The sequence below is a fragment of the Triticum urartu genome, chromosome 7A, assembly GCF_056163025.1.
Source record: "Triticum urartu cultivar PI428250 chromosome 7A, HENAU_Tu73, whole genome shotgun sequence".
NCBI classification, from domain to species: Eukaryota; Viridiplantae; Streptophyta; class Magnoliopsida; order Poales; family Poaceae; genus Triticum; species Triticum urartu.
Genome location: NC_141879.1, coordinates 634,174,271 through 634,199,008, shown reverse-complemented (window position 1 = coordinate 634,199,008; position 24,738 = coordinate 634,174,271). Strand labels below are relative to the sequence as shown.

The window sequence follows — 24,738 nt, the reverse complement described above, 5'->3', positions numbered from 1 at the left end:
GCATGTGGGGATGTATGGATTTTGTGGTTTCTAGCCCTCCTTCCTTGCCACCGGCAGAAAAAATCATAGCCACCATGAGCAGGAGTTTCCACAAGCAATTACAAAATTAGGATCTTTGACGTCATTGTTCAATTATGAATTACTTCCTCTGTAAATTAATATAAGAGCATTTAGATCATTAAAATAGTGATCTAAACACTCTTATATTAGTTTACGGAGGGAATACTAATTACCAGCACTGTTGACTCCAGCAGCAAGTCAAGTACCAACCTTAGCTATTCGGACGTAGGTAGATGCGCGTGTGTGGCTAATTAGTCACGCGCGCATGGAGCAAGCTATAGAAGTTCGTTTGTTTGTTTTGTGTACGATGAATCAATTTTTGATGAGATCGGTGGGTAAAGCAAAGCAGGAAGTGATTCGTGAAATGTACGTACGTACTACATAGTACGTAGCATGCATGCATCGACTGAGTGCTTGATTGGTTGATTGATTGACTGATGCTAGGCCTAGCTAGCTAGTGTTGTGTTTTTTCTTTGGATTTGGATCCGATGATCCAATCCAATTCAATCAATAAGAGGAGATGGAGCGACCAGCCACGACGAGACTCGATCTTGGCGATTGAATCGATCGACGCGGGCGTAGCTCACAGCGTGGTTTCGGCCGGCGTGATGGATGGATCCTAGCTAGCAGGCTTTGAGATCCTGGCTAGTGTAATAGCGAGCGAGCGAGCCAAGTAGCTAGGGCCGGCGGCAAAGGTTGGCCGGAGTCGGCGTCTCTCGGTCTTGTTGTCTCGATCGTTCAAAGAAGAAGAAAATACTCGGCTTTCAAATTTGATGGAGCTCGTGGATGGGTGTGGCGGCCGAATTAAGGATCGCCGGAGTCTGAATAGGGGAAGAAAAGAAGGCTGCTCCCTCCGGTGTTCCGGTCAGCTTAATTTGTCTCTCTCCATTGTTGTCTTGTGCAAAGAAGAAGAATAAAAAGACTGAGCTTTTCAATTTGAGGTAGCTCGCTAGCTGAGCTCGTCGGCGGACTGGAGAGCATGAGTAGGAGGTGGAGCTCGTCGACGGCGGCGGCCGAAGGAGAAAGAGGAGACCTTTATTTTATTTATGGAGAGTGCTTGCTTCGTCATGGTGGGGCGGCCGGATGAGTCGCGAGCCGGAGCATGCATGCATGGGCACGCACGCGGAGAGATCGTCGGAGCCGCGCCGACGCCGGCGGAGGGTTCCTTTCCTTGGCTCAAACCGCGGGCGAAGCTGGACGAAGACGACGCACGTACGTACGCACAGGGCGTGTGGAGGGAAAGAGAGAGAGAACAAGGAGTCGTCGTAAGTGGGTCCCGCCCATCAGGGAATTCGTTCGTTCCATGCAAAAAAAAGGGGAATGGAGATGGAGATGGGGATGGAAAAGAAAAGAAAAGAAAAGAAAAGGAAAACATTAACCGCGGATGCGCGCGTGGAGATGGAGATGGAAACGGAGAGGCAAATTCATCCATCAGTTTTGTTTTGGTTGGAGGCAAGGCAACAACGGAACTGTCGTGCAAACGATCCAAGCTGCTCTGATGCGTTCCGCTCGGTCAACGCACGCACGGTGAGGTGATCAAGTCGCCGGCTCGCGCGCGGAACAACCTCCATCCATCCACCTACGTACATTGTCAATGTCCCTTGCCCTCGCAAACTTGGGCGTCGACGACATCGTCATGTGCCTCCCCACATGTGACGGCCGGCTTTTCCCGCTCCTCGTCGACCTGCCCAACAGCCGCCGGTGCCTCCACATCGCCATCGCCATCACCGACACGCTTGGTGAGAGCCCCTTCCCGCTCTTCTCCTTTAATTTGACAAGAAACTTTTATTTCCCATAGCAATCTTGATCTTGTCCGGATTTTAATTTCACCTGAGTGCTTGGAAAACAGAGTCTGAAAAAACTTTTGCTGGTAATCTGTTTCAGTTAGGAATCTGAACTGATGTAGGAAGGATTATAGACATCAGTAAAAGTTGCTGAATCAAACCAGTAGGTGCCCAACAGGCACGACAGTATACTAGAAAGAAGGTTGTTTGTTGGGGTGAAAATCATTTCATAATTTAAAAATCCACACTGAACCTTGATATGGAAAACTATTGTGCTTTAATTCAGATGATTCAGTTCTTCAATTTAATACCATATATGCTGTTAGTGGAAAACTTCTGAACTTGAAAACCCAAATCAGTTCGGTCTGCCTACTTCAGCTTCACAAAGAAGATAATGATTTCTGTTTTTAGCCCACTGTATCTGTTTCGAGTACCTGTGACATCAGCTTGTTTTGAGGTTTTGTACATCAGCTTTTCTTTTTTTATCTTCTTATTTAAACTTGTCGCAGTACCTGTGACACTTCATGCCTAACTGCTTAACTATTTTTCTGCTAATTCAGCCCACGCGGCGCTGCGGTTCACGGATGTCGATGCAGAGTAGAGAGATACCAGAGCCAGGACCCCTAGCTAGAAGTCGCCTTCAAAAGCGTCGCCGCCTCGGATACGATGACATTAGAACCCAGTTCCTTCCGTTGAGATATGGGTTCAGGAAAACCCAGCATTTGTTGTGTTTCTGCTAGCTAAACTTTGGTTTGTTCTCCAGACAGACAGTATATAAGAAACATATTTGCGTTGGCATCACGGTTCTAATATTCAGAAACTGTTTGAACAATGATGCGGCGACATTAGTCTGTAATGTGTTGACAATGGCCACTAGTTTAACGTTGCTACCTGCATTTCTCTTAGATGAAGCATGTGGTGTTGACAGAGACACAAATGTGGTGGTTCTTGCAGTTACTTGAGCACTTGAGTTCCGTTATGCTGCTGAAAGTTTCAGTCCATCAGCAGAAAATGAATTTTGTGTTTTGTCAAAGATCGAATTCTGAAGATGGCGATGCTGATGCGCCCGGACACTCTGCCTCAAGTTTCAGTCATATGCTAATGCACCTATATTTACTCAACTGAAAGCAAAAATTGAAAATGCCGGCGCTTGCTGCCTTTTGCTGCGCACCTGGTGTTCCTTGCATTGTATATTTGGTTTAGCATGTTGTAAATCTTCTGAATAACATGTGAACGAAATTTAGGTTTTATCCCATAGCACTATAAGAATGCTAGTTTCTGCAGATTACATTGTTTGCATGCTTTGTACATCAGCTGATTTTTGTTTAATAAAATTAAGAAATTCTTTATCTGCTGCAATAGTTGTATAACAACTTCCGGTAAGCAATTGCGGAGCATCTTTTGCTTGCTTCTTGTTTTTCTCTCACATGTTTGAGTTTGGATGGAACCCAGAAAGGTCGCAGGGGTTGTAAAAGTCGCGTGGATTTCGTCGTCAAATTTTGTGTTCCATTTTCAACAGATTGGCTACAGTTTGGTTGAATTTGGACAGTTGAAAGATAGTGTACTTACTAGAAGCGGTTGCGCGCCTTGCCACGCCGTTTTTGGAACAAGTGTTTGTTCAGTATTGGAATGCTTACATTCAAGACTGTAACTTCTATGGACCGGCTTCTTGTGTCGATGTCAGCTCCCTTTGTGATGACATTTTAACCAGGGAAAAGAATATTCGCCTTGTAAACTTATCTGTAATCACTCGACAAAGAACTTACCAACTGTAGCTAGTTTATACTCCCTCCATCCCAAAATAAGTGTCTAAACTTTATACTAACCTTAGTACAAAGTTATAATCAAGTTGAGACACTTATTTTAGGACGGAGGGAGTATTCAGTAATAGAAGCGAGTCACGCTCTATTATACTTATTCTGGAGCAAGCTAGTTTAGAGAATCGACCATAATTTTGTCAACGCCATTCTAGTTCTACAGTACATTCAATAAGATAAAATGCACCATCAGAAAACATTAATTTTGCCCCTTAGGCATGTCGGCCAAACATATTGTGCCGCATGGTGCATAGGGGATGGCACCCGCAAGGTATGGGTACGGGTGGAGCCACCCCATAACCTTACTCGTTCACCCTAAACTTACCTATCACCCATACCCATACCTGTCAAGGGTAAAACTTTTTCCCATACACATCACCTGACAGGGTATATGGGTACCTGTGGGTAAAAATACCCACATTTACAACACATCAAATTTAACAGAAAATAGTTGTAGAAATCAACATATATCATAAATTATTAATAGCAATACATTTTAAACAACAATGTACAACAACACATTCTCATAAACAAAAAAATACTTGCCTATAAAGAACCACATAAAAATGTTAAACAACACATAATCATAAATAACAACACATGGTCATACAATTTAAGTTCAGAAAATCATGAAAATATAGAGATAATTTGACTGCACATTAGAGGTTTTTACCTAGCACGTTTAGGGGGGAAACTTAATATGTTAGGATATTAAAAAAACACTTGTCAACATTTTAAATGGGTACATGGGTACACGGGCATTGGTTATATGATCCCATACCCGTACCCTCTCTACCCGATGTGTATCATATTTTCCCATTTAAGTACCCATAGGTAAATTTATGTCCCATACCCTCACCCTAATAGGGTTTTTACCCGCAGGATACCCGGGTAATGGGTACCCATTGCCATCCCTACTGCGGTGTGGAAAACCAAACCAAACGAAAATCAACATTTCCTTAAGGTGACATGTGCTCGTTGATAATGATCACATCATTAAAAAAATACCACAAGGATGGCATCAACATAAACACCACACTAAACTAAATTTTCCAAATAATATTTTTTTGGAAAATTTAGAGAGTGAGTAATAATGGTGAATATATATCATTTTACAAGATGAATTTTGACATTAAAATGATGCTAAAAGGTGATCATCATTAAAAAAATTGCCATGAAATGACATTTAACATTAATGCCACTTGAATTTTTAATACATTTTCCAATTGGTTCGACCGTACTCAAAAAAATCAAACATGATTTTAGCATAATACTATCAGACAACTAGATTTATTTTCAATGCATAAACACAGAAAAAACTGAAACAATTTAGAAAGCACTAAAGATAAATAAAATGACTGATACCATAATTAGGCCCATTATAACCCACGGAAAAACATTACAAAATTCTCTCATCATTAAAGTAACTTTCAACATAAATTTGGGCTCATATTTCTCATTTGAATAGTGCATAAATAATTTACATTTTCATAATATAACATAAAATACACTAAAAACATTTTCATAACTCAGCCCAAAACCTATCAGTGTTATATATTAACTTAACTGGCCCAACAAATAAATTCACCCAAAAGGAAAACCATTTTCTACTACCATAGATATAGAGTCAAACCAGGCCGAAGCCTGGAGGCGAAATTGGTGAACTTTTCTAAAATTCATGAACTTTTTTTCTTAGAGTTCGTGATCTTTTTGAACTTCATGAATTTTTAAAAAAAAATTCATCTGTAGAAAAAACACAGGGTTTTTTCTGTTCGAGACAGAGCCTTTTTTGTTTTATTAGGGGTGTTCGAGACAGAGCCGCGTGGCCTTGTTGGAAGTTGATCTTGGCATGCGGGCCACTGGATGGAATTCCTAGGCCCAAAAGCCCGCAAACCCACCGGCTGACGGCTTCTTGAAATACTTGGCCTTGGCGCCCGAACGTAACAGTCTCGACCAACAGCTTTCGCTTCTCATCTTCTCCCCGTCGCCGGAGCTCCAAGAAGCCAAGAACCCACCATCACCATCCCCGCCCCTCCTTCCCCGCTCGGTTTCCCTCTCCACCGCGCGCCTCCGCTCCCCAGCGGCACCGGCCTGCGACAGATGGATCAGTTCCATCACGGCCACCACATGCGGCTGCGCAACCCCGTGCGCGACGCGTACCTGCACGCCGACGAGGACGGCCACGGCGTCTCCCTCCACCACCGCCGGGATTCGATGAACGTGGCCTGGGCCCATCTGGTCGAGGGTGACGACGCGCATTACCTGCACCTCCACAGCGCCGCCTACGGCCGCTACCTCGCCTCGACGACCGCGCCAGCGCCGCTCGGCCACCGCGGGCTCCGCGTCGAGCAGCGGAACTAGAACCACACGGATGAGACCGCGCTCGTTTGGCTGGCCGTCCTGTCGGACTCTGGGGACGAGGTCCTGCTCCAGCACTTCAACGGCCGCTTCCTCCACGCCAACGGGAGGTACCTCCCCTGGAACGACGGCGCCAGCGTCGACTACATCAGCGACATCCACCGAGTTAGCACGATGATGCACTAGGCCATGGAGCACGTCCCCGCCAGGGAGGCCATGCCTCCCCTTCCACCTCCGACTGGGGTGAGTGAGCCCGCCATCACCATGCCCGCTTCTTGATTGATTCTCCTTGACTTAATTTCAGCCGCAGAGATCGCAAATTCTTGGCTCTGTTCTTGCCGAATTTGCGTCTTCTTTGGCTTCCTGATCTCAAATTCGTATTGCAGCTTCCCTTCCCCGCCGCCATGGTGCCGTCGCGGGTGATCACGTACGCGTGGAGGAGCTACCACGGGGACCTCCTCGCCAGCGGCACGATCGTGTTCAGGGGGAGATCCGTGTTCCGCCTGAGGGAGGAGCTGGCCGGGCGGCTGGGCCTGGGCGTGGGCCTCCTTGCAAACTTGGGCGCCGACGACATCGTCATGTGCCTCCCCACATGTGATGCCCGGCTTTTCCCGCTCGTCGTCGACCTGCCCAACAGCCGCCAGAGCCTCCACGTCGCCATCGCCATCACCGAGACGCCCAGTGAGAGCCCCTTCCCGCTCTTCTCCTTTGGCAAGAAACTCTTATTTGCACTAGTCTTGATCTTGTCCGGATGTTTTTTTGGGGGTTTCATTTAAGTTGAGCGCTCATCTGCCCGTGCTTGGAAAACAGTCTGAAAAACCTTTGCTGTTGTTTCAGTTAGGAATCTACTGCTGTAGGATTGTACTAGACATCAGTAAAAGTTGCTGAATCAAGTCAATAGGTGCTCAACAGGCACCACATTATGCTTGTCTGAAGGTTGTCTGAAGCCAGTTGTTTGTTGGGGTGAAAATCATTTCATAAGTCAACTGAAGGTTGTCTGATGCCACACTGAACCTTGATATGGCAACTATTGTGCTTTGATTCAGATGATTCAGTTCTCCAATTTAATACCATAGGCCGCTAGTGGAAAACTTTCTGAAGTTGAAAACCCAAATCAGTTCGGTCTGCCTAGTTCAGCTTCATAGAGAAGATCATTTCTGTTTTTAGCCTACTGTAACCGTAACGCCTGGGCAAAATTCAGGTTCTGTTCCACAACACATTACATTGTTTTGAGGTTTCGTACTTCAGCTTTCCTTTTGATCTTCTTATTTAAACTTGTCGCAGTACCTTTGAAACCTCATGCTTAACTGCTTAACTATTTTTCTGCTAATTTAGCCCACGCGGCGCTGCGGTATGCGGATGTCGATGCAGAGTAGAGAGATGCCAGAGACAGGGCCCCTAGCTAGAAGTCGCCTTCAAAAGCGTCGCCACCTCGGATACGATGACATTAGAACCCAGTTCCATCCGTTGAGATATGGGTTCAGGAAAACCCAACATTTAATGTGTTTCTGCTAGCTAAACTTTGGTTTGTTCTTCAGGCAGTATATAAGAAACCTATTTGCGTTGGCATCACGGTGCTAATATTCAGAAACTGTTTGATCAGTGGTATGGAGACATTAGTCTGTAGTGTGTTGACAATGGGCACTATTTAACCATTGCTACCTGCATTTCTCTTAGATGAAGCATCTGGTGTTGACACAAATGTGGTGGTTCTTGCAGTGACTTGAGCACTTGAGTTTCGTTATTCTGCTGAAAGTTTCAGTCCAACAGCAGAAAATGATATGTGTTTTGACAAAGATTGAATTATGAACATGGCGATGCTGAGGCGCCCGGACGCTCTGCCTATAAATTTCAATCATTTTCACTAGCACCTATAATTCTGAACATGGTGATGCTAATGCACCTATATTTACTCAACTGAAAGCAAAAATTGAAAATGCAGGCGACTTGTTGCATTTTGGTGCGCGCCTGGTGTTCCTTGCACTGTTATTTGGTTTAGCATGTTGTAAATCTTCTGAATAACATGTGAACAAAATTAAGGTTTTATCCATAACACTATAAGAATGCTAGTTTCTGCAGATTACATTGTTCACATGCTTTGTACTACATCAGCTGACTTTTTGTTAAAAAAATAAGAATATTTTATTTGCTGCAATAGTTGTATAATAACTTTTGCTAAGAACTTGCGGATCATTTTTTGCTTGCTTCTTGTTTTTCTCACATGTTTGAATTTGGATCAAACACAGAAAGGGCACAGGGTTGCAAAAACCACGTGGATTTCGTCGTCATATTTTGTGTTCCATTTTCAATAAATTGACTACAATTTGGTTGAAATTTTGGACAGTTGAAGGATAGTGTACTTACTAGAAGCGGTGGCATGTTCTCGTTGGTAATGATCGCATCATTAAAAAAAATTACCACAAGGATGGCATCAACATAAACACCACACTAACTAAATGTTCCAAATAATATGTTTTGGAAAATTTAGTGAGTCATAGTGGTGAAAAATATACCATTTTACAAGATGAATTTAGAAATTAAAATGATTGTAAAAGGCGGTCATCATTAAAAAATGCCATGAAATGACATTCAACATTAACACTACATGAATTTTTTAAATACAATTTCCCGTTGGTTCAATTATATTCAAAAAATTCAAACATGATTTTAACATAACATCACACAACTAAATTTATTTTCAGTACATAAACATAATAAAAAAACTCAAACAACTTAGAAATCACTGAGAATAAAGAAAATGATTGATAACATAATTAGGTCAGTTACCCACAGGAAAACATTATAAAACACTCTCATCCCTAAAGTAATTTTCAACATAATTTTGGGCTCATATTTCTTATTTGAACAGTGCATAAATAATTTTCATTTTCTTAATATAGTAGAAAATACACTGAAAAACATTTTCGTAACTTGGCCCAAAACCTATTGGTGGCATATTAACTTTCTGGCCCAGCAGATAAATCATCCAAGGGACAAAATCATTTTTCTGCGGCCTAATTCAACTTTTTTAGGTGAGCGGCCTAAGTCAACCTGGGCCGTAGCCTGAACTCGAAATTGGTCTATACTAAAGGCCTGCCAGCATTCCCGCGTAGTTCTCGTCCATCTGATCTGATCAGATGGTCTCCGCCATGCCTTAGTGATAAAAATTTCATATCTTTTATAGGGTAGTGCAAGTAAGGTTATGCAAACAGCGAGGCTATGTTTGGCTCAAATCAAAATATCATATCTTTGCTTTAGTGGATCGCTGGTAGTAACATACTCCCTCTGTTCTAAAATAAGTGACATTTATTTAATACAATTTTGTACTAAATCAGAACATTTATTTTTAGACGGAGTGAGTATGAACCGATGGAAAAAGAGTACATGTAACCTCATAAATTATGGCTTTAAAAAGGTAAAACATTATTGTTCATAAAGTTCCATGCAAAATCATATCCCCCCCCCAAAAAAAAAACCATACGTAACAAATTGAACCAAAGCTACACCCTCATGGAAAAGCTTACACGGACTCTAGCAGGCGCCGCTCCTGAGCGCGAGCGCGAGGTGGAGCACGTCGCCGCCCTTGACCTTGTAGTCTTGTGACGTCTTATCGTCGACCATCGGCTTGCCGACGAAGATGAGCCTTTGCTGGACAGGCGGTATGCCCTCCTTCTCCTCGACGTGCTCCTTGATCCCCGTTGACCGTGTCCGCGGGCTCGATGTCGATCTCCTTGCCGGTGAGCGTCTTGACCTTGATGATGGTGCCGTCGTGGAGGCAGAGCACAAGGTGCATCGTCGTCGACTCCTTCTACACGTTGTAGTCGGCCAGCGTGTGACCGTCGTCCAGCTGCTTCCCGGCGAAGATGAGTCGCTGCTGGTCTGGTGGGATCCCTTCCTTGTCCTGGATCTTGGCATTGACGTTGTCCGCGGTGTCACTGCTCTCCACCTCCAGCGTGATGGTCTTGCCCGTCAGGGTCTTCATGAAGATCTGCATCGTCCCGAGCGAGTTGCGACTTGGGTCGTCGAAGCTTCACTGGGCGGCCAAAAGGCTTGTGCTTCGTTCTCTTCTGGGTTGCTTCGGTTCGACGGGATCGTGTCATGAGTGTGAGAGTCGATGGGTTCATGTAGATAGACTATATATAGACTAGCAGGCAGAGGCGCGACGTCACGGACTTGGCTAAAAATTTCGGCAGCATAACGCATTGGGAAGAATCCAAGTCAGTAAGAATGGCAATGCCATGTTATTCATTCCAAAATTTATCCATGCACGCAAGTCGGTCAATACACCACACTCGAATGGGTGCCGTCCTGTTGGGCCGCATGGGCCGCTTGTGTTCGTGTACTACGTCCCTCGGCAGTAGATCGATCTAGGTCAGAGGATCTCGTTCCGACTTTTGCAGTTGATCACACCACAAGAACGGAGGACATTTGGCGGCCCCTCGCGCTTCTCCCGGGCGCCATTGTTGTCGTCGAGGTCGAGGTAACGACGACCTTCTGCATGCATGCCGAGACCTGCGTGTGGGCTGTTGTGGACGTACGCCTTGTAGACGGGGCCGGTGGAAGCCGCCCTCACCGATGAAGTTGGGAATTGGGAGTGGACAAGTTCTTCATGACGAACTTTGAGCTCATCTAGGCAGAAGGCGTGCATCCGCGTCAGGTCCTTCCAAGGACAGTTCCCGCCACCGCGCGCTCAGATGCCAATCCCCCGTCAGATTTCTCGTCTCCTCTGGCGGCCTGGCGTCGCCATCTCTCATGACCCACCGCGCCGCCTCTCCTCTACCTCGCGACCTCTCCTCTCTTTCATGGCCTCCGCCCCGCCTTACTGGTCGCCACCACCGCTTCCGTTTGCACGCCGAGCTTTCCCTCTCATGATGGTTCCAGATCCACCCGTCCGTCGTGTTTCCCGGTATGTACGTTCTCATCATCTGATGCCAAATTTTGCGCCTTTAGTTTCTTTTCTTGCTATAGTTTTGGATCTGGATTCTGACCAACTGTGGGTTTTTACCCCTTTGAATTAATTATCTGCGCGTATATTCGAGAAAAATCCCTTTTAATCATCCTGCATGTGTTGTTTTCTGTAAATAATATAAGGCAGGAGGTGTGGGGTCTTATACTAGTTAATCCCACGAAATAAAAGGGGAACCGAAAAAGAATTGAATTTTTTTGTTGGGTGCTCAGATTATTTGCTCTTTATTCTCTTTGGTGATAGATAGATTTCCTCCTGGATCTCGGAGCATGACTAGTGGGACAACCTTGCAAGATATGAATGCTATAGCCAGCAAACATGATGCATCTTCAAATATTGTGGACATCTCTGGTTGTGATGAAAATGGAAGGAGCGCAACCAAGGATAGAAAGAGGGCATTGGTAGCAAGCGATTCCGAAGATAATGATGTACTTGACCTGGGAATTATTCCAGAAAGCACACACCGTGATGGTTCTTTATACAGGAACACTCATTCGTGGAAAAGGGATTATAATGTTGATGACCGTAGTGAGAGTAAGTAAATAATCTCTCTTTACCTATTTCAATTTGTTACAAGCACCTTTTTCAAGCTATAGTGTCAACTCATGTGTTCTCTGTTGAAATCATCTGGCTATTTTTCTTTACTTTCCTTAATTTTACAAGTTAAATGTAGATGCATTGGCATTCAGGAGTTGCATTTGTTAGGTTTTGCCCTTTTTGTTGTCACCATGTACCGTACAGAAATATGTTCATAAATTGCATTTTTAGCACATATTTTTGTACCATGAGCGTTGAAGTAGGTTTAGTTGCTCCCAAGTATGCACGATGGAAAATTATGATTTTTTATATATAGACTGTGATGTTATCTACCATCAAAATAAAAAAAACTAACTTACAATAAGACTTCTAGAAAGTGAAACAATAGGATATTTTCATGAAGGGCTGAATTGACTTGTTTTAGTAATTCTTGGGGTAGACATAACAAATAAATAAGTTTAGGGGGTTATGAAATAATCTGGGAGGGTGAAATGGACCTTTACTTGCTGACATGATGAAATGTTACCCGCTTTTTCTTTGGGTTTCCTAAAACAGAAACCTTTGATGGAGTGAAATTCATAGTAAAAAGAACATTAATAATTTTCATTTGGATGAAAAGGAAACTTCCAATAGGGCCATGGAATCCTCTAGTGACACGCTTACTTTTTGTATGACGACTATTTTTTTCCTGTATTGTTTTCCATTACAATTTAATTTATTTCTTTACTTTTTTTATGAAGCTCGGCTACCAGATCCCACAGATTGCGACATCCGCAATGGAGAATGCATTCGGCATCGACCTAATCGCGTGTTACAAATTTTCTCATTAAAGTTGGCTGAACTTACTGTGGATCTTGGCCCAGTAGAGTTGTATGGATACATAGCAGTGCGGGATTATCTGGATACATTGCGTAATTATGTTGTCAATATAAGCAGGGATGATCCCATCCTTGTGAAGCAGGTGCAAATCCATACTTACCTACGATTATTTCAAGCAATAAGTCTACTTAATAACCCCCTCAAGTATAAAACAATGTATTTGTCCAGCATTCCATATGGTATAAAGTACCCACTGGGGAAGTTCTCACATTAGGTGGATGTTGCAGTGTGGGCGAAACCATATGAGGAAATGATTTATACAGTATGGAATGGGGGGGGGGGGTCAAATACCTGACTTATGACAAATCTATTCATTTCACATTGTAAGGCCAAACCTAGTGTATGTATGGAACAGCGAGCACTCTCAAGTCTTGTGATTTATCTGTACAGACCTAGCAGAATGGTAGTTTGGATTGTTTAGGCCACCATTACACCAAGTTTATATTGTGGAAAGGTGATTTACTATGAGAAACTTATAAATTATGGAACTAAGTGAGTATATCATGTATTCCAAACAAAATCAAACAGAATAGTTCGGGCTCTTAGTTGCTACTTAACACACCAGCATGAATCATTGCATCACTATTAAGTCATTTTGTTTTCTCTTCTCATTTCGACATGCTTATGTAACAATTGGGATCTGAACAATGTCAAATAAATACTGAGGGCCAATTTCCCCTCCCAAACACTGGTGTACACTATGTAACCAGTCAGTTTGATATGTGGCAAAGATGTTGGTCAGCAATTGTAAAGTATCACAAAATTAATGTTGCAAGTAAAACAGCTTAGAGAAGTACACCCTCTGTTCCTAAATGTAAGATGTGTTTTGGTAGTTCAATTTGAATTGCCAAAACGTCTTACATTTAGAAACAAACGTAGTATAAAGCTTTAGTTATTTCTCACTTCCATATGAAGAGCTACTAAACAGTAACAAATTTGTAGGGTTCTCTCATCGACATGGCTGGCCCTAAGCGAGGGATAGATTTGATTTCCACTATTCTAGTGGAATATGACATGAGGATCAAGGTAGGTGAGGAAGAAAGGGATGATTACCAGCTGATTGATGGTGTAACAGACATAGCCGACCTGGGCCCATGGAATTGTGCATTGAAAAAACGCATCCAAGGCGACTGTGGTGCGGTTGACTTAACCATAGCACGTGTTGATGACGCAGTCATGGCGAATATTGAAGTTGCCGTGTCAGAAGTGCAGAGCAGTTTTCATCTGCGCTTGCGCTGTTTTATCGGTGGTTATAACGAAGGAATTCGGCTCTTCAATGGTACAGTTGGCGAGTCACGTCATTTAAAGAGGTCTGTGGTTGCTGTAGTGGATGGTTCCACTCTGGTTTTGAAGTTCAAGGTGGCCTCGGGGCCATCTAGTTCAGTGGAACGATGTTGTTCCTTCAAGGCAGACACGCATGGACTTGATACTCGAGAGATAAAGACTGGTTTTGGGTTGATCTCAGTGAAGGTGACTTGGTCGACTTTGCTTACCGTCTAGTAGGCTTATTGCAGGGCTTGAATAAAGTTTGTCGAAAAGTTGTGTCTGAGGAATGGGCCAAGACCCGGTCAACAGTCTAGAGTGAATCGTACGCTGGACACTCTTGAACTGTTTAGGGTATCTTTACATGTTTCTGGTTAACATGTTTCAGTACTATTACCTGACAATTCTAGCCATTTGGGGTACACTGGTTCTGGTATCTGTACATAGTGTTGTTCGTGCTCAGTAAGAGCATCTCAGTCGCTTTTGACTATTTGGAGGGCCAAAAACGACTCCAGCAACTTCATTTTTTAAGAACCACCAAACTTTGTTATTCATAGTTCACAAAACTGGGAAAATAACCGTGATCGTCGGGTACATTGACCCGGAGTTCATCAACGGCCACGGGCCGAGCGCCGAGTCCGACGTGTACAGCTTCGGCGTCGTGCTCCTCGAGATCGCCTGCGGCAGGCGGCCGACGTCGAGGGGGCCGGGTCAGGCCTCAGCGGCGCTGCTGGCGGCGGTCCGGGAGATGTACCGCCGGAACCAGATCCTTGACGCGGCGGACAAGAGGGTCGACGGTGAGTTCGACATGCTGCAGATGGAGCGTCTGCTGACAGGGCTTTGGTGCGTGCACCATGATCCGGTGCGGCGACCGTTGGTGACGCAGGCTGTCGATGTGCTACGATCTCACGACGCCAAGCTCCCGGTGCTTCAAGCGGTGCGTGGTTTTGGGGAGATTCACTCATTGGAGGGACAGGCTTACGGTGATCTGCCCGCCGAGGAGTCTGCTTATTTGCATGAAACTACGTACCTTAGTGCTACTGAGGACTGAGCTTATTTATTCCGGCCAGATATGCAAACATCTGAAGAGTGTATTTTCAGCGCCCCTTCCACGCCCGTGTTGTTTACGGGGGCGTACCAGCTGCGGCGCGGAGGCGGGAGCTATCTGTGCCTTTGAGGGCCCGACCGGGCCTGTGGGTCCACGGGCCCGATAGGCTCCTGCTTTGGCGTCCGGTCGGCTACTGTCGAGGACGGTGGACGTGGGCCCCTCCAGTATGCTGTCGGTGCTGCTGCCCTAGTCCCGGCTCCCCTTCTTCGTTGTGCAGGCCATCTTCGCGGTGCCGTGGTGAGACAGCGTGTGAAGCTTCGTGTCCGTGTTTGCGAAGGGTGGTGGTTGGTTTGGTGGCGAGCTTCGGAGTGCCAGAGGTGGAGGATGGTATCGGGAGAAATCCCTATTGGCTTGGCCGACACCATCGCGGTGGCGCCTGAGGGTACCACCAGACCTTCCTGAAGGGCGTCGGGGCTACCCTTCCCCTCCCCTCACCGCGTACCGGGGGAAACCCTTGGCAGCAACGCCGTCATCGTCGCGTCCCTTCTTGGAGGTGTTGATTGGTACCGGCGCGTCGGAGTCTCGGAGCTTGGGGGACGATTTCCAGTGGACACAAAGGTCGCAAGGCTTCGTCGTTTTTGTCGATCCGCCGTTATCGGCATTTGTTTCTTTTCTTTTTTTCTCTTTCTTTTCTTTTGGGCGTGTAATGTGTTCGACAATGGACACTACTTCAACATTGCCACCTGCATTTCTCTTAGTCTTAGATGAAGCATCTGGTGTTGGCACAGATGTGGTGTCTTAGATGAAACTCTGCTAAAAGTTTGAGTCCATCAGCAGAAAATGAATTGTTTAGGTCACCATAACACCAAGTTTGGGTTTTGGAAAGATGATTTCATGGTTGTTGCGGTGATTTTCTGTACGCATTTGCAGCTCTGTACAGTGGATTGGGATGAAACAACAAGAATTCAAGATTGGGATGATGAAAATTTTCAAATAAATGCCCATGTTGTTTGAATCAGTTGGAAGTTGAAAAGACTCAAAAGAACACCCTAAAGGTTCTGTTTCCGTACAAACAAGACCTCAACATCATGCAGTGAACAACCTAAAGCTTGTGTTTCCTTACAAACAAGGCCAAATTTTTGACAAGTTGCCATAAATTTGGCTAGAAATTTCGGCAGCATGACGCATTAGGTAACCGGAGATTTGCGACAATTATATATGGTATTAAAACTGAGATGTCACATACATATGTGTGAGCAGAAATACAACTTGTGTGCCATCAATACCATACCAGGATTTTCATCTCTAAAAGCTAGCTACTTGCTACTCCAATGCACCCGCCCTACTAAAGAACACACCAAGCAAGCTAGTTCGGAAGGAAAGCAACATCCTGCCAGTACACCAAAATATCAACATGCAGCAATCACATCATCTGGAACTTGGGCGAGCATCCAGCAAACAATCAAACAAAGAGTAAGCTGCATGTCCAGCTCGTGTCCCCGTAGTGCTTCCAAATCTTGGCTATCACCGGCGCCTTGGGTCGATCTCAATGGCACCAACAACAAACAACAGGCCTTCCAGATTTTGGGGCACTGTCAAGCACAAAGCATGACAAATCATATAATTGTAGAAAAGAAGGCACACACTGGATGGCAGAATAATTCAGGTCTGGGTACAATTGCGGAGATGGGAATGAGGAAACAGGATGCCAGATAGTTGGTACACTACAGCCGTGATCTAAACAGATAATCACAACACCATGCAACCTAGGCTACAGAGACATTCGTTTGTTCATCCAAAAGCCACGTGATCTAAGCAGGTTCCGAGTGCACTGACTAAGGGAGCGAATTATTAACCGGAAGAAAGAAATGTGCAGGCTGCTCTCTACGGAACTGCGTACTGTTCCGGAGATAAATAAAAAGAAGATTAAACTGGGGATTTTCCAATCCATGTGGTGCATGCAAGTTCGCACCATGGAAGTTTGGAGACTATGTAGCAACCAGGCCAGAGCTAGAAGCTAGTCCACTATGAACAAGAGCACGATGCAAGTGTCTAGAAACTATGCCAGAGCCAGAGCAGCAATAACTTGGAAAAAAAGAATCTTGGGTGCGAGGGTGGAGTTCAAATTCAGAATAACAAACAATCATGACTATGACAGAGGTGTCCCTCAACCCGCGGCTTGTTCAGGGCATAAAACAATGACAGCTTTTATTGTTACAATACTTATTCATTAAAAAGAGCCAGGCTTTCAGGTACTATAAAAAAAGATATGTATATGACCTTATTCATTTCATTAACCATGGCTCGATCGTCGTTGGCACATAGAGCATGAGGAAGAGCAAAGGGAAGGAACCAGCGGCTTACCTATGCCGGAACCGAAAAGGAAGCAGCCACGGGAGGGGCGGGACGGGAGGCGTCAGAGTCATCACCGGAGCAGGCAGAGCTGCTTCGCCGGGGAAACTTGTGCCAGATGACATCGTGTTCCCAAAAGCAGTGTCAATCATGGGGTGTTCACCGGGATCCATTCACCTTTGTCATCATCTTCGCTATCATGGGGACCGTCTCACCTTCGAGTTGGCCTGCTGCTTCACCAGGTTGCTCATCACTGCAGCAAAAAGACAACAGGATCAGGTGGCTGGAACGAGTATATATAAGAGCCGTCGGTGTGCATTGCGGTTGATTAACTGGTGGTACATCATGCCAAAGCAACGGAATTTTTTGCGGCAAAAAGAACAATATTCACTACATTTTATATCAGGAAAAATCACAGCAGCCTAAAAGCCTACTGTAGCACCACATTGGTTGATAGCCACACCACCAAAAGATTATCAACTGCAACAACACTAGTTACTAAATTCAGACAATCGCCTTTCCATTGCATGCATGACTGTGTTGCTGCTGCCTGCTAGCATCAACAAGTGCACCATTAGGGTGTTCTTTGATTATTTATGACTTGTGATGCATCATCAGTGTTACCCCTTAGTAGCTACTTTAGTTGTTTTTTAGTCTTGTAGCTACTTTAGTTTGTGTAGTTACAATTAACAGGGCAGTAGCATAAAACTATGATGGTAGCAATACCATGTTGAAGTTTACTGGACAGGCATTCCAAATGTACTCTCAAGATAGAACTAAAGGACTAGTAGTGTGTATCGCATTAAAGATATAGCAAATGATACAAAGTGCCACAACAAGATGAATCGCAACTTATTTGGACATTACTTTCCGGAGACAATCAGTCCACGACATCTGTTAACCATACAATGAATCTGATAATTCACGGGGACGGATGCTAATATCGTAATCATCATTCACATAAAACATATAATCATCCTAGAAGCACCAAACGACCAAGGTGTGAACAATACACAGTTGTAAGTTAAGAAATTGTTCTTGATGGGGTACCCCTGGATGGACCTTTAGTAAGTTCATTTATGTCAGAGAACGCTCAGTTTATTTGATCTGGATGAATTGGAAAAAATATATGGCATTTCATGCAAGTGAGAACATAGGTTGCGAGGTCGCATGCTCATAAATCAAATAGAAGCACAAAACTAGTTACTAAGTTCATATCATCAACTGCGACAACACTAGTTACTAAGTTCAGATCATCGCCATTCCATTGGATGCATGACTGTGTTGCTGCTGCCTGCTAGCATCAACAAGTGCACCATTTGGGTGTTCTTTGATTGTTTATCACTTGTGATGCATCATCAGTGTTACCCCTTAGGAGCTACTTTAGTTTGTAGGTATGATTAACATGGCAGTAGCATAAAACTATGATGGGAGCAGTACCATGTTGAATTTTAGTGGACTCTCAGGATAGAACTACAAGACTAGTAGTGTGTATCCCATTAAGATATAGCAAATGAGACAAAAATGGCACAACAAGATGAATCGCAACTTATTTGTACATTACATTCTGGGGACAATCCACGACATTTTTTAACCATCCAATGAATCTGATAACTCACAGGGATGGATGCTAATATCGTAATCATCATGGGATACAATATACAATTGTAAGTTAAGCAATTGTTCATCATGAGGTACCCCTCGATGGACCTTTAGTACGTTCATTTGTGTTAGAGAACACTCAATTTATTTGATCTGGATGAATTGGAAAAAATATATGGCATTTCATGTAAGAGAAAACATAGGTTGCGAGGTTGCATGCTCATAAATCAAACAAAAGTACAAAACAACTAGACTCTAGATGTGTAAAACGATGACATCATGGACCAGCAAAGTCAAAGCTCAGCACACATGCACAAAATGCGATGTGGAGATAAAAAGATAGGTCTTGGTTGATTTGCAATATATCTCATTAATGGATGATGGTAAACATGTTACCTAGCAAGTAGAAAAAGGGGGGACTAGGCATAAAGCTGCATGAAAGAAAATGCATGTTTTACCTCCCCGCAAACCTCCATAAATGAATATGAAGTCTCCAACGGCAGCAGCTGCATGCCTACACCGTCGTCTAAGTTCAACAACAGTAGCAGCTGCATGCCTACACCGTCGTGTAAGTTCAACAACAGCATCACCTCCTGCTGCCTCTGCACTATATCTTTATCTTCATGACCTGGGAGCTGTGACTAACTGACCTCGTGAACTCCAGCAGCCATGTCCAGCACTGGAATCAGGTAAAATGGTAGAGTTATACGAAATTTGCAGGAGTCTGCATCATAATTCTTGTACATAACCAAAGTAATCAGAAATGCCTAAGTCTCTAACTTTGACGCTGAAATAACTTGAATGATCCAAGATAAATTCAACTAGATGGGCAGTTTCCCAACTATGGTTGTGTTGGCAGTTGTACATTTGTCTCAAGTACAGGCAAAAGGAATTGCATGATTCTGTGAGAAGAGACATAAATGTAGTTGTAGTTGTTCCAAGAAATACCAAGTTGTGGTGTTTTCATTAAGCACGTCGTCAGAAAAATTTTGTAGAATTAATCATTTCACTATTCATTCTCACATTACAGATTGTATGAGGAAGCAATCTTGTTCAAATTGCAGATTGTAACACCTGATATTTCTTACTTCTAATCCTAAGAACAATTTTGAAGAATCGCAGGACATTGATATAACTGAAGAATTAAAAATCCATAGATTGACATTTTAATGGAAGGATAGTGTGTTTCCAAGTGAAATTCATAATGCTTTCATGACAAGAAAGTATATATCACACAGAAAATAGAATGTAGCAGAATTCAATGTGTATGGGCTGAATAACAAGACAGTACAGTGATGGCATGCTAGGCATCAGTTTCAAAAAGCTCAATTTTAGAGACATCAAAGACAAAAAAGATCTCAATGGTTTAAATGTTTCATTCACATCATCGAGGCATTCAGCCCTTTTGTTTAAAGATACAGCAATCAATCAAAGAAAAACATGCTGAGTCACGCATCACCGGCGCATTATGGTGAGAAACTAAACATACGAGATCACCAAGCAGAGAGGAGGCTACCTTATCCACAGGGGGGACTCCCTGGTGAGCACCTTGGTGATGGGGCTTGAACCTGAGCAGCTCCTACTTGTTCTCCTCGACGCCCTTGATCAGAACCTGAGCACACTATTTGCACACACAGCCACAAGGCCAAACAGCACACACATCAGATTAGAGATCTAACAAAACAACACACGCGAGAGTATGAGCCGCGCAGGAAAAATCTCACGAATAACACGTTTTAGCATCATAAAATAGAATCCAAAAACTACATCACAAGTAGGAGGGTAACTAGTACTCCCCCAGTAATGAAATATAAGAGCGTTTAGATCACTTTAGTGATCTAAATGCTCTTATATTTCTTTACAGAGGGTGTAACATTCAATGTGCTATGAGTTTCAGTTGACAAGCAGATAGATGACCGATATGTAGGATGACCAAGAATCAACTCTCCACGTAAAAAGTAAATTACCAGCACTAGATAAACCAAGCATCCCTCAGTTTAAAAAGCAATAAATTCAATAAAATGTATCACTTGCATCATTTGAGCAATAAAATGCCTTCTTTACCTTGCAAGGAACAAATAGCTAGCAAACAGAAAATAATGCCTTCACAAATGGATGTTACTCCTATATGCATAACCACTTGCCACCCATAGCCATGACCACTTTGCAATGGTATAGTTAACATAATAACATTTTTTTCACACTTCATGAAATCCACCGGCCGCCTCAGCGAAATTCCAAGTTCGAGATTTAAAATACATGATAGACTAGGAAGAAGCTTGTTAAGATAGTTCTTAAACGATTTCAATTGACTGGCATGTAATAACTATGTATGACTAACCAACAACAATACAAAGATAAGCTGTCCGTGTAACTAATTTACGAATAAACAATCCATATAACTGATTTACTGGTACTATACAAACCAAGCATCAGATTTAGATACTTGAATGATGTAATATCTCAGTAGCATCTCCTTGTAACATGAAGTGATCAGCTGCAATTGATCCCCCACGTTTAACTCCACTCTACATATAGCAATTCTACCTCACAAAGTGAGCTAGCACTAGCAAACTCATCTCTCTCTAGATACACAAGATCAAAACAATGTCGTGATGGGCGTCAATCAATTTTAAAATGCTCGATTTTGGAAACATGACATCAAAGACCACAAAGGGCTCAAGGTTCTAAATGTTCCACATCATCTGGTTAGCACATCATCATCACAGGCAGCAATTCAGTCCTACTATCGTCTAAGCGGACAGGAAAAAAGTTACTGGCCACAGGCCCGCGGCTGCTTGTAACATGACATGCTCGGCTAACATTAAACCACACTACGAAAACAAGGTCAAGCATCTCTAGCTGGAAGAGCAAGACAATACGGTGATGGCATGCTAGGCATCAATTTAAAAAACTTGATTTTAGAGACATCAATCGAAGACAAAAAGATCTCATTGGTCTAAATGTTTCATTCATATTACATCTGCTCAGCACATCATCGAGGCAATTCAGTCCTATCATCTAAAGAGGCAGCAATCAATCAAGAAAAAATTACTAAGCCATGCATCACCGACGCATTATAGTGAGCAACTAAACATACATGATCACCAAGCAGAGAGGAGACTACCTCCTCCAAGGAGGGGGGCTGTCTGGTGAGCACCTTGGTGGATGGGGGGCCCTTGACCTGAGAAGCTTCTCCTTGACAAGCTCCATGGCGTCTTCACCGCCATACAATCACTTTGATCAATCAATGCAGCTCCAACACTTTTGGACAGAAAAAACGCACCGCCGCTGCCTGTATACAGTTGAAAGAATAAGGATTGTAAACCAACAAGACATAAGTTGAATATAGTGATCAAGAGATACTACATTAAGCACCAGGCCGTCGAAAAGGAAACGAGATGTTGATAAAATGCATGTAACAAATGCAGGTAATCTTAGATCAGAGCTCGACCAAACACATAAAAGCATCTAGGGCTTAAGAGTATTAACTGGCAAGGAGAAGCACCAAGGATGGGGCCAGCGGGCAGCTTCGACGAAGGGGAAGCAGAGGCAGGAAGCAGGGAAAAGCAGCAGCTTTATGAACATTCTTGAGAGGAGACACGTGCCATAAATGGAGAAGACATGCGTGTGGTCTGACAGCTTCCTTGAGCGCGCGACTTTATCAACTGGGACACTGTAATCAGAATAGCACTTCAAGTATAGTCTAACAATACTGACAGTAGAACTGAATATCTATGTTAAAATGCATAATCATAATCATAAGATGTATGTCTCTAAAACTTATGTGTTGAGTGAACCTTCTGTACAAGTGAAACATAATTTAAATTCCATTGTGCAGAAATGCCACAGGTTCAATCTCCTTGAATGAGGAAAAATACGTTGCAACTGATGCTAGCAAAAAGATACTAAGAACAAGTACATGAGACAGTATTATCCATTACTTCTAATCCTAAGAACACTTTTGAAGAATCACAGGACATGCAATAACATAGGAATAAAAAATCCCAAAGATTTGACATTTTCATGTAAGGATAGTGTATTTCCAAGTGAAATTTATAATGCTATCATGATAAGGATAGTGCATCATCTGTTTTCTTGGCTTTTTACTTTTTTTAACACATGTCTATTTTTCATTACACAAAGTACATTTTTTATCTATACATGGAACATTTTTCATACACGCCGAACATTTTTCAAATATACGATATACATTTTCTCAAATACATGTTTTGAACACTTTTTCAAATACACGTCGATTTATTCCTTTTGTCTTCAACACATCTCTATTTTTTCATACACATTGTACATTTTTATAGATGTTAAATACACGATTAACATTTCTTTCAATTATATGTTTTAATGTTTATTTTTTAACACATGTCTACATTTTTCATACAGATCGTACATTTTCTGTATACATCTGAAACTTTGTTTATATATGTTCAACATTTTCCAAATACAAACCAAAATTTTTCCAAATTATATCGTTGGAAACTTTTTTTGAATACAAATCCAACAATATACTTTTTATAACATATATGTTATGTTTTGTTACTCAAATAAATGGTCAAAGTTTGACCCAAAATACAAGGGGCCCTAATATAGGAGACAAGGCTACATTTATATGCACCGATCAGTGATCGATGAATAACAAGACAATGCATCAGTTTTAAAAAGCTCAACTTTAGAGACATTAAAGAATAAAAAGATCTCAGTGGTCTAAATGGTCCATTGATATCATCGAGGCAATTCGGCCCTTTCGTCTAAAGATACAGCAATCAATCAAAGAAAAAAAACTTGCCGAGTCATGCATCACTGGCGCATTATGGTGAGCAACTAAACATGCGGGATCACCAAGCAGAGAGGAGGCTACCTTATCCACAGGGGGGACTCCCTGGTGAGCACCTTGGTGGATGGGGCTTAAACCTGAGCAGCTCCTCCTTGTTCTCCTCGGCACCCTTGACCAAAACCTGAGCACACTGTTTGCACACACAGCCATAAGGGCAAACAACACAAGCATCAGATTGGAGATCTAACAAAACAACAAACACGAGGGTATGGGCTGCGCGGGAAAAATCTCAGGAATAACATGTTTTACCATCATAAAACAGAATCCAAAAACCAACATCACAAGTAGAGGAGGATAACTAGTAACATTCAATGTGCTATGAGTTCCAATTGACCAACAAGAATCAACTCTCCACATAAAAAATAAATTACTAGCACTAGATAAACCAAGCATCTCTCAGTTTAAAAAGCAATAAAATGTATCATTTGAGCAATAAAATGCCTTCTTTTCCTTGCAAGGAATAGATAGCTAGCGAACAGAAAATAATGCCTTCGCAAATGGATGTTAGTCACACTTGCCACCCATAGCCATGACCCCTTTGCGATGGTATAGTTAACAAAGTAACATTTTTTCACACTTCATGGAATCGATCAGCTGCCTCAGCGAAATTCCAAGTTTGACATTTCAAATACTCCCACCGTTCCATATTAGTTGTCGCTAAAACAGATGTATCTAGACATATTTCAGTCCTAGATACATCCCTTTGAGCGACAACTAATATGGAACAAAGGGAGTACATGATTCGGGCTGGACGTACCGAGCGGGCTTTTTGGCCCGCTCGTGGACCGACCTGAACCGGACCGATCGGTCCTGGCCCGCTGGGAATATAGGCCGGTCCGAGCCGGGAATTTCGGCCCGAAAGTCGACCGGTCCGGTCCGGTCTTAGTTCAGTTAACTCGACTGGACCGAACGAGCTCGGCTGTTTCTTACGCACGAATGAACTACACGATGGGTTCTTTGGCTCGAGGTAGAAGAGAGTTATCTCCATGATTTACTCCATTATTTGAGAGACAGTTATCTCCACGATTCACTCCACAATATTGGATAGACATTATCTCCACGATTTACTTCATAGAAATAGGAATTCTATTGCCTAAAACGTTGGAGTTTTCCTTTTATTCAACGGAGCAGAAATAGAAAGAAGGAGAAAGGTGGGCTCGATCCGATGTGTACCTTCCATCTACACCTCCCCACGATCCCATTAACCTGTGCCAGATCAG

At 43.1% G+C, this 24,738-nt stretch overlaps 3 protein-coding genes and 3 pseudogenes across 3 annotated transcripts; 3 read left to right on the top strand and 3 right to left on the bottom strand.

Annotated features, from left to right (window-relative positions):
* LOC125519163 (polyubiquitin-like) overlaps positions 1-10,013 on the bottom strand; it is a 278,280-nt pseudogene extending 268,267 nt beyond the window's left edge.
* Positions 5,762-7,395, top strand: LOC147960870 (uncharacterized). Its single transcript, XM_087535718.1, has 3 exons — positions 5,762-6,262; positions 6,406-6,700; positions 7,355-7,395. The coding sequence occupies exons 1-3, from the start codon at positions 6,209-6,211 to the stop codon at positions 7,393-7,395; spliced, it is 390 nt and encodes a 129-aa protein (XP_087391844.1). The 5' UTR covers positions 5,762-6,208.
* Positions 10,014-10,713: 700 nt separating the features above from the next.
* On the top strand, positions 10,714-13,910 carry LOC147960869 (uncharacterized). Its single transcript, XM_087535459.1, has 4 exons — positions 10,714-10,925; positions 11,233-11,519; positions 12,263-12,483; positions 13,344-13,910. The coding sequence occupies exons 1-4, from the start codon at positions 10,714-10,716 to the stop codon at positions 13,899-13,901; spliced, it is 1,278 nt and encodes a 425-aa protein (XP_087391585.1). The 3' UTR covers positions 13,902-13,910.
* A 43-nt stretch (positions 13,911-13,953) lies between these two features.
* LOC147960868 (putative kinase CHARK) lies at positions 13,954-14,715 on the top strand. Its single transcript, XM_087533573.1, has 3 exons — positions 13,954-13,975; positions 14,053-14,103; positions 14,222-14,715. Exons 1-3 carry the CDS (start codon positions 13,954-13,956, stop codon positions 14,713-14,715), a joined length of 567 nt encoding a protein of 188 aa, XP_087389699.1.
* A 5,255-nt stretch (positions 14,716-19,970) lies between these two features.
* Positions 19,971-20,062, bottom strand: LOC147960867 (small nucleolar RNA SNORD36; annotated as a pseudogene).
* A 3,264-nt stretch (positions 20,063-23,326) lies between these two features.
* LOC147960866 (small nucleolar RNA SNORD36) lies at positions 23,327-23,418 on the bottom strand (annotated as a pseudogene).
* Between the last annotated feature and the right edge of the window lie 1,320 nt (positions 23,419-24,738).

What these genes read in the sequence shown, in the direction of transcription:
- LOC147960870 (XM_087535718.1), top strand. Translation starts at nt 6,209, where the DNA reads ATGGAGCACGTCCCCGCCAGGGAGGCCATGCCTCCCCTTCCACCTCCG. An exon ending in CCCTTCCACCTCCGACTGGG is followed by an intron (nt 6,263 to 6,405) that starts GTGAGTGAGCCC and finishes TTCGTATTGCAG; the next exon opens with CTTCCCTTCCCCGCCGCCAT. An exon ending in CGCCATCACCGAGACGCCCA is followed by an intron (nt 6,701 to 7,354) that starts GTGAGAGCCCCT and finishes CTGCTAATTTAG; the next exon opens with CCCACGCGGCGCTGCGGTAT.
- LOC147960869 (XM_087535459.1), top strand. Translation starts at nt 10,714, where the DNA reads ATGCCAATCCCCCGTCAGATTTCTCGTCTCCTCTGGCGGCCTGGCGTC. An exon ending in CCCGTCCGTCGTGTTTCCCG is followed by an intron (nt 10,926 to 11,232) that starts GTATGTACGTTC and finishes GGTGATAGATAG; the next exon opens with ATTTCCTCCTGGATCTCGGA. An exon ending in TGTTGATGACCGTAGTGAGA is followed by an intron (nt 11,520 to 12,262) that starts GTAAGTAAATAA and finishes TTTTTTATGAAG; the next exon opens with CTCGGCTACCAGATCCCACA.
- LOC147960868 (XM_087533573.1), top strand. Translation starts at nt 13,954, where the DNA reads ATGGGCCAAGACCCGGTCAACA. An exon ending in GGGCCAAGACCCGGTCAACA is followed by an intron (nt 13,976 to 14,052) that starts GTCTAGAGTGAA and finishes AACATGTTTCAG; the next exon opens with TACTATTACCTGACAATTCT. An exon ending in GTACACTGGTTCTGGTATCT is followed by an intron (nt 14,104 to 14,221) that starts GTACATAGTGTT and finishes TGTTATTCATAG; the next exon opens with TTCACAAAACTGGGAAAATA.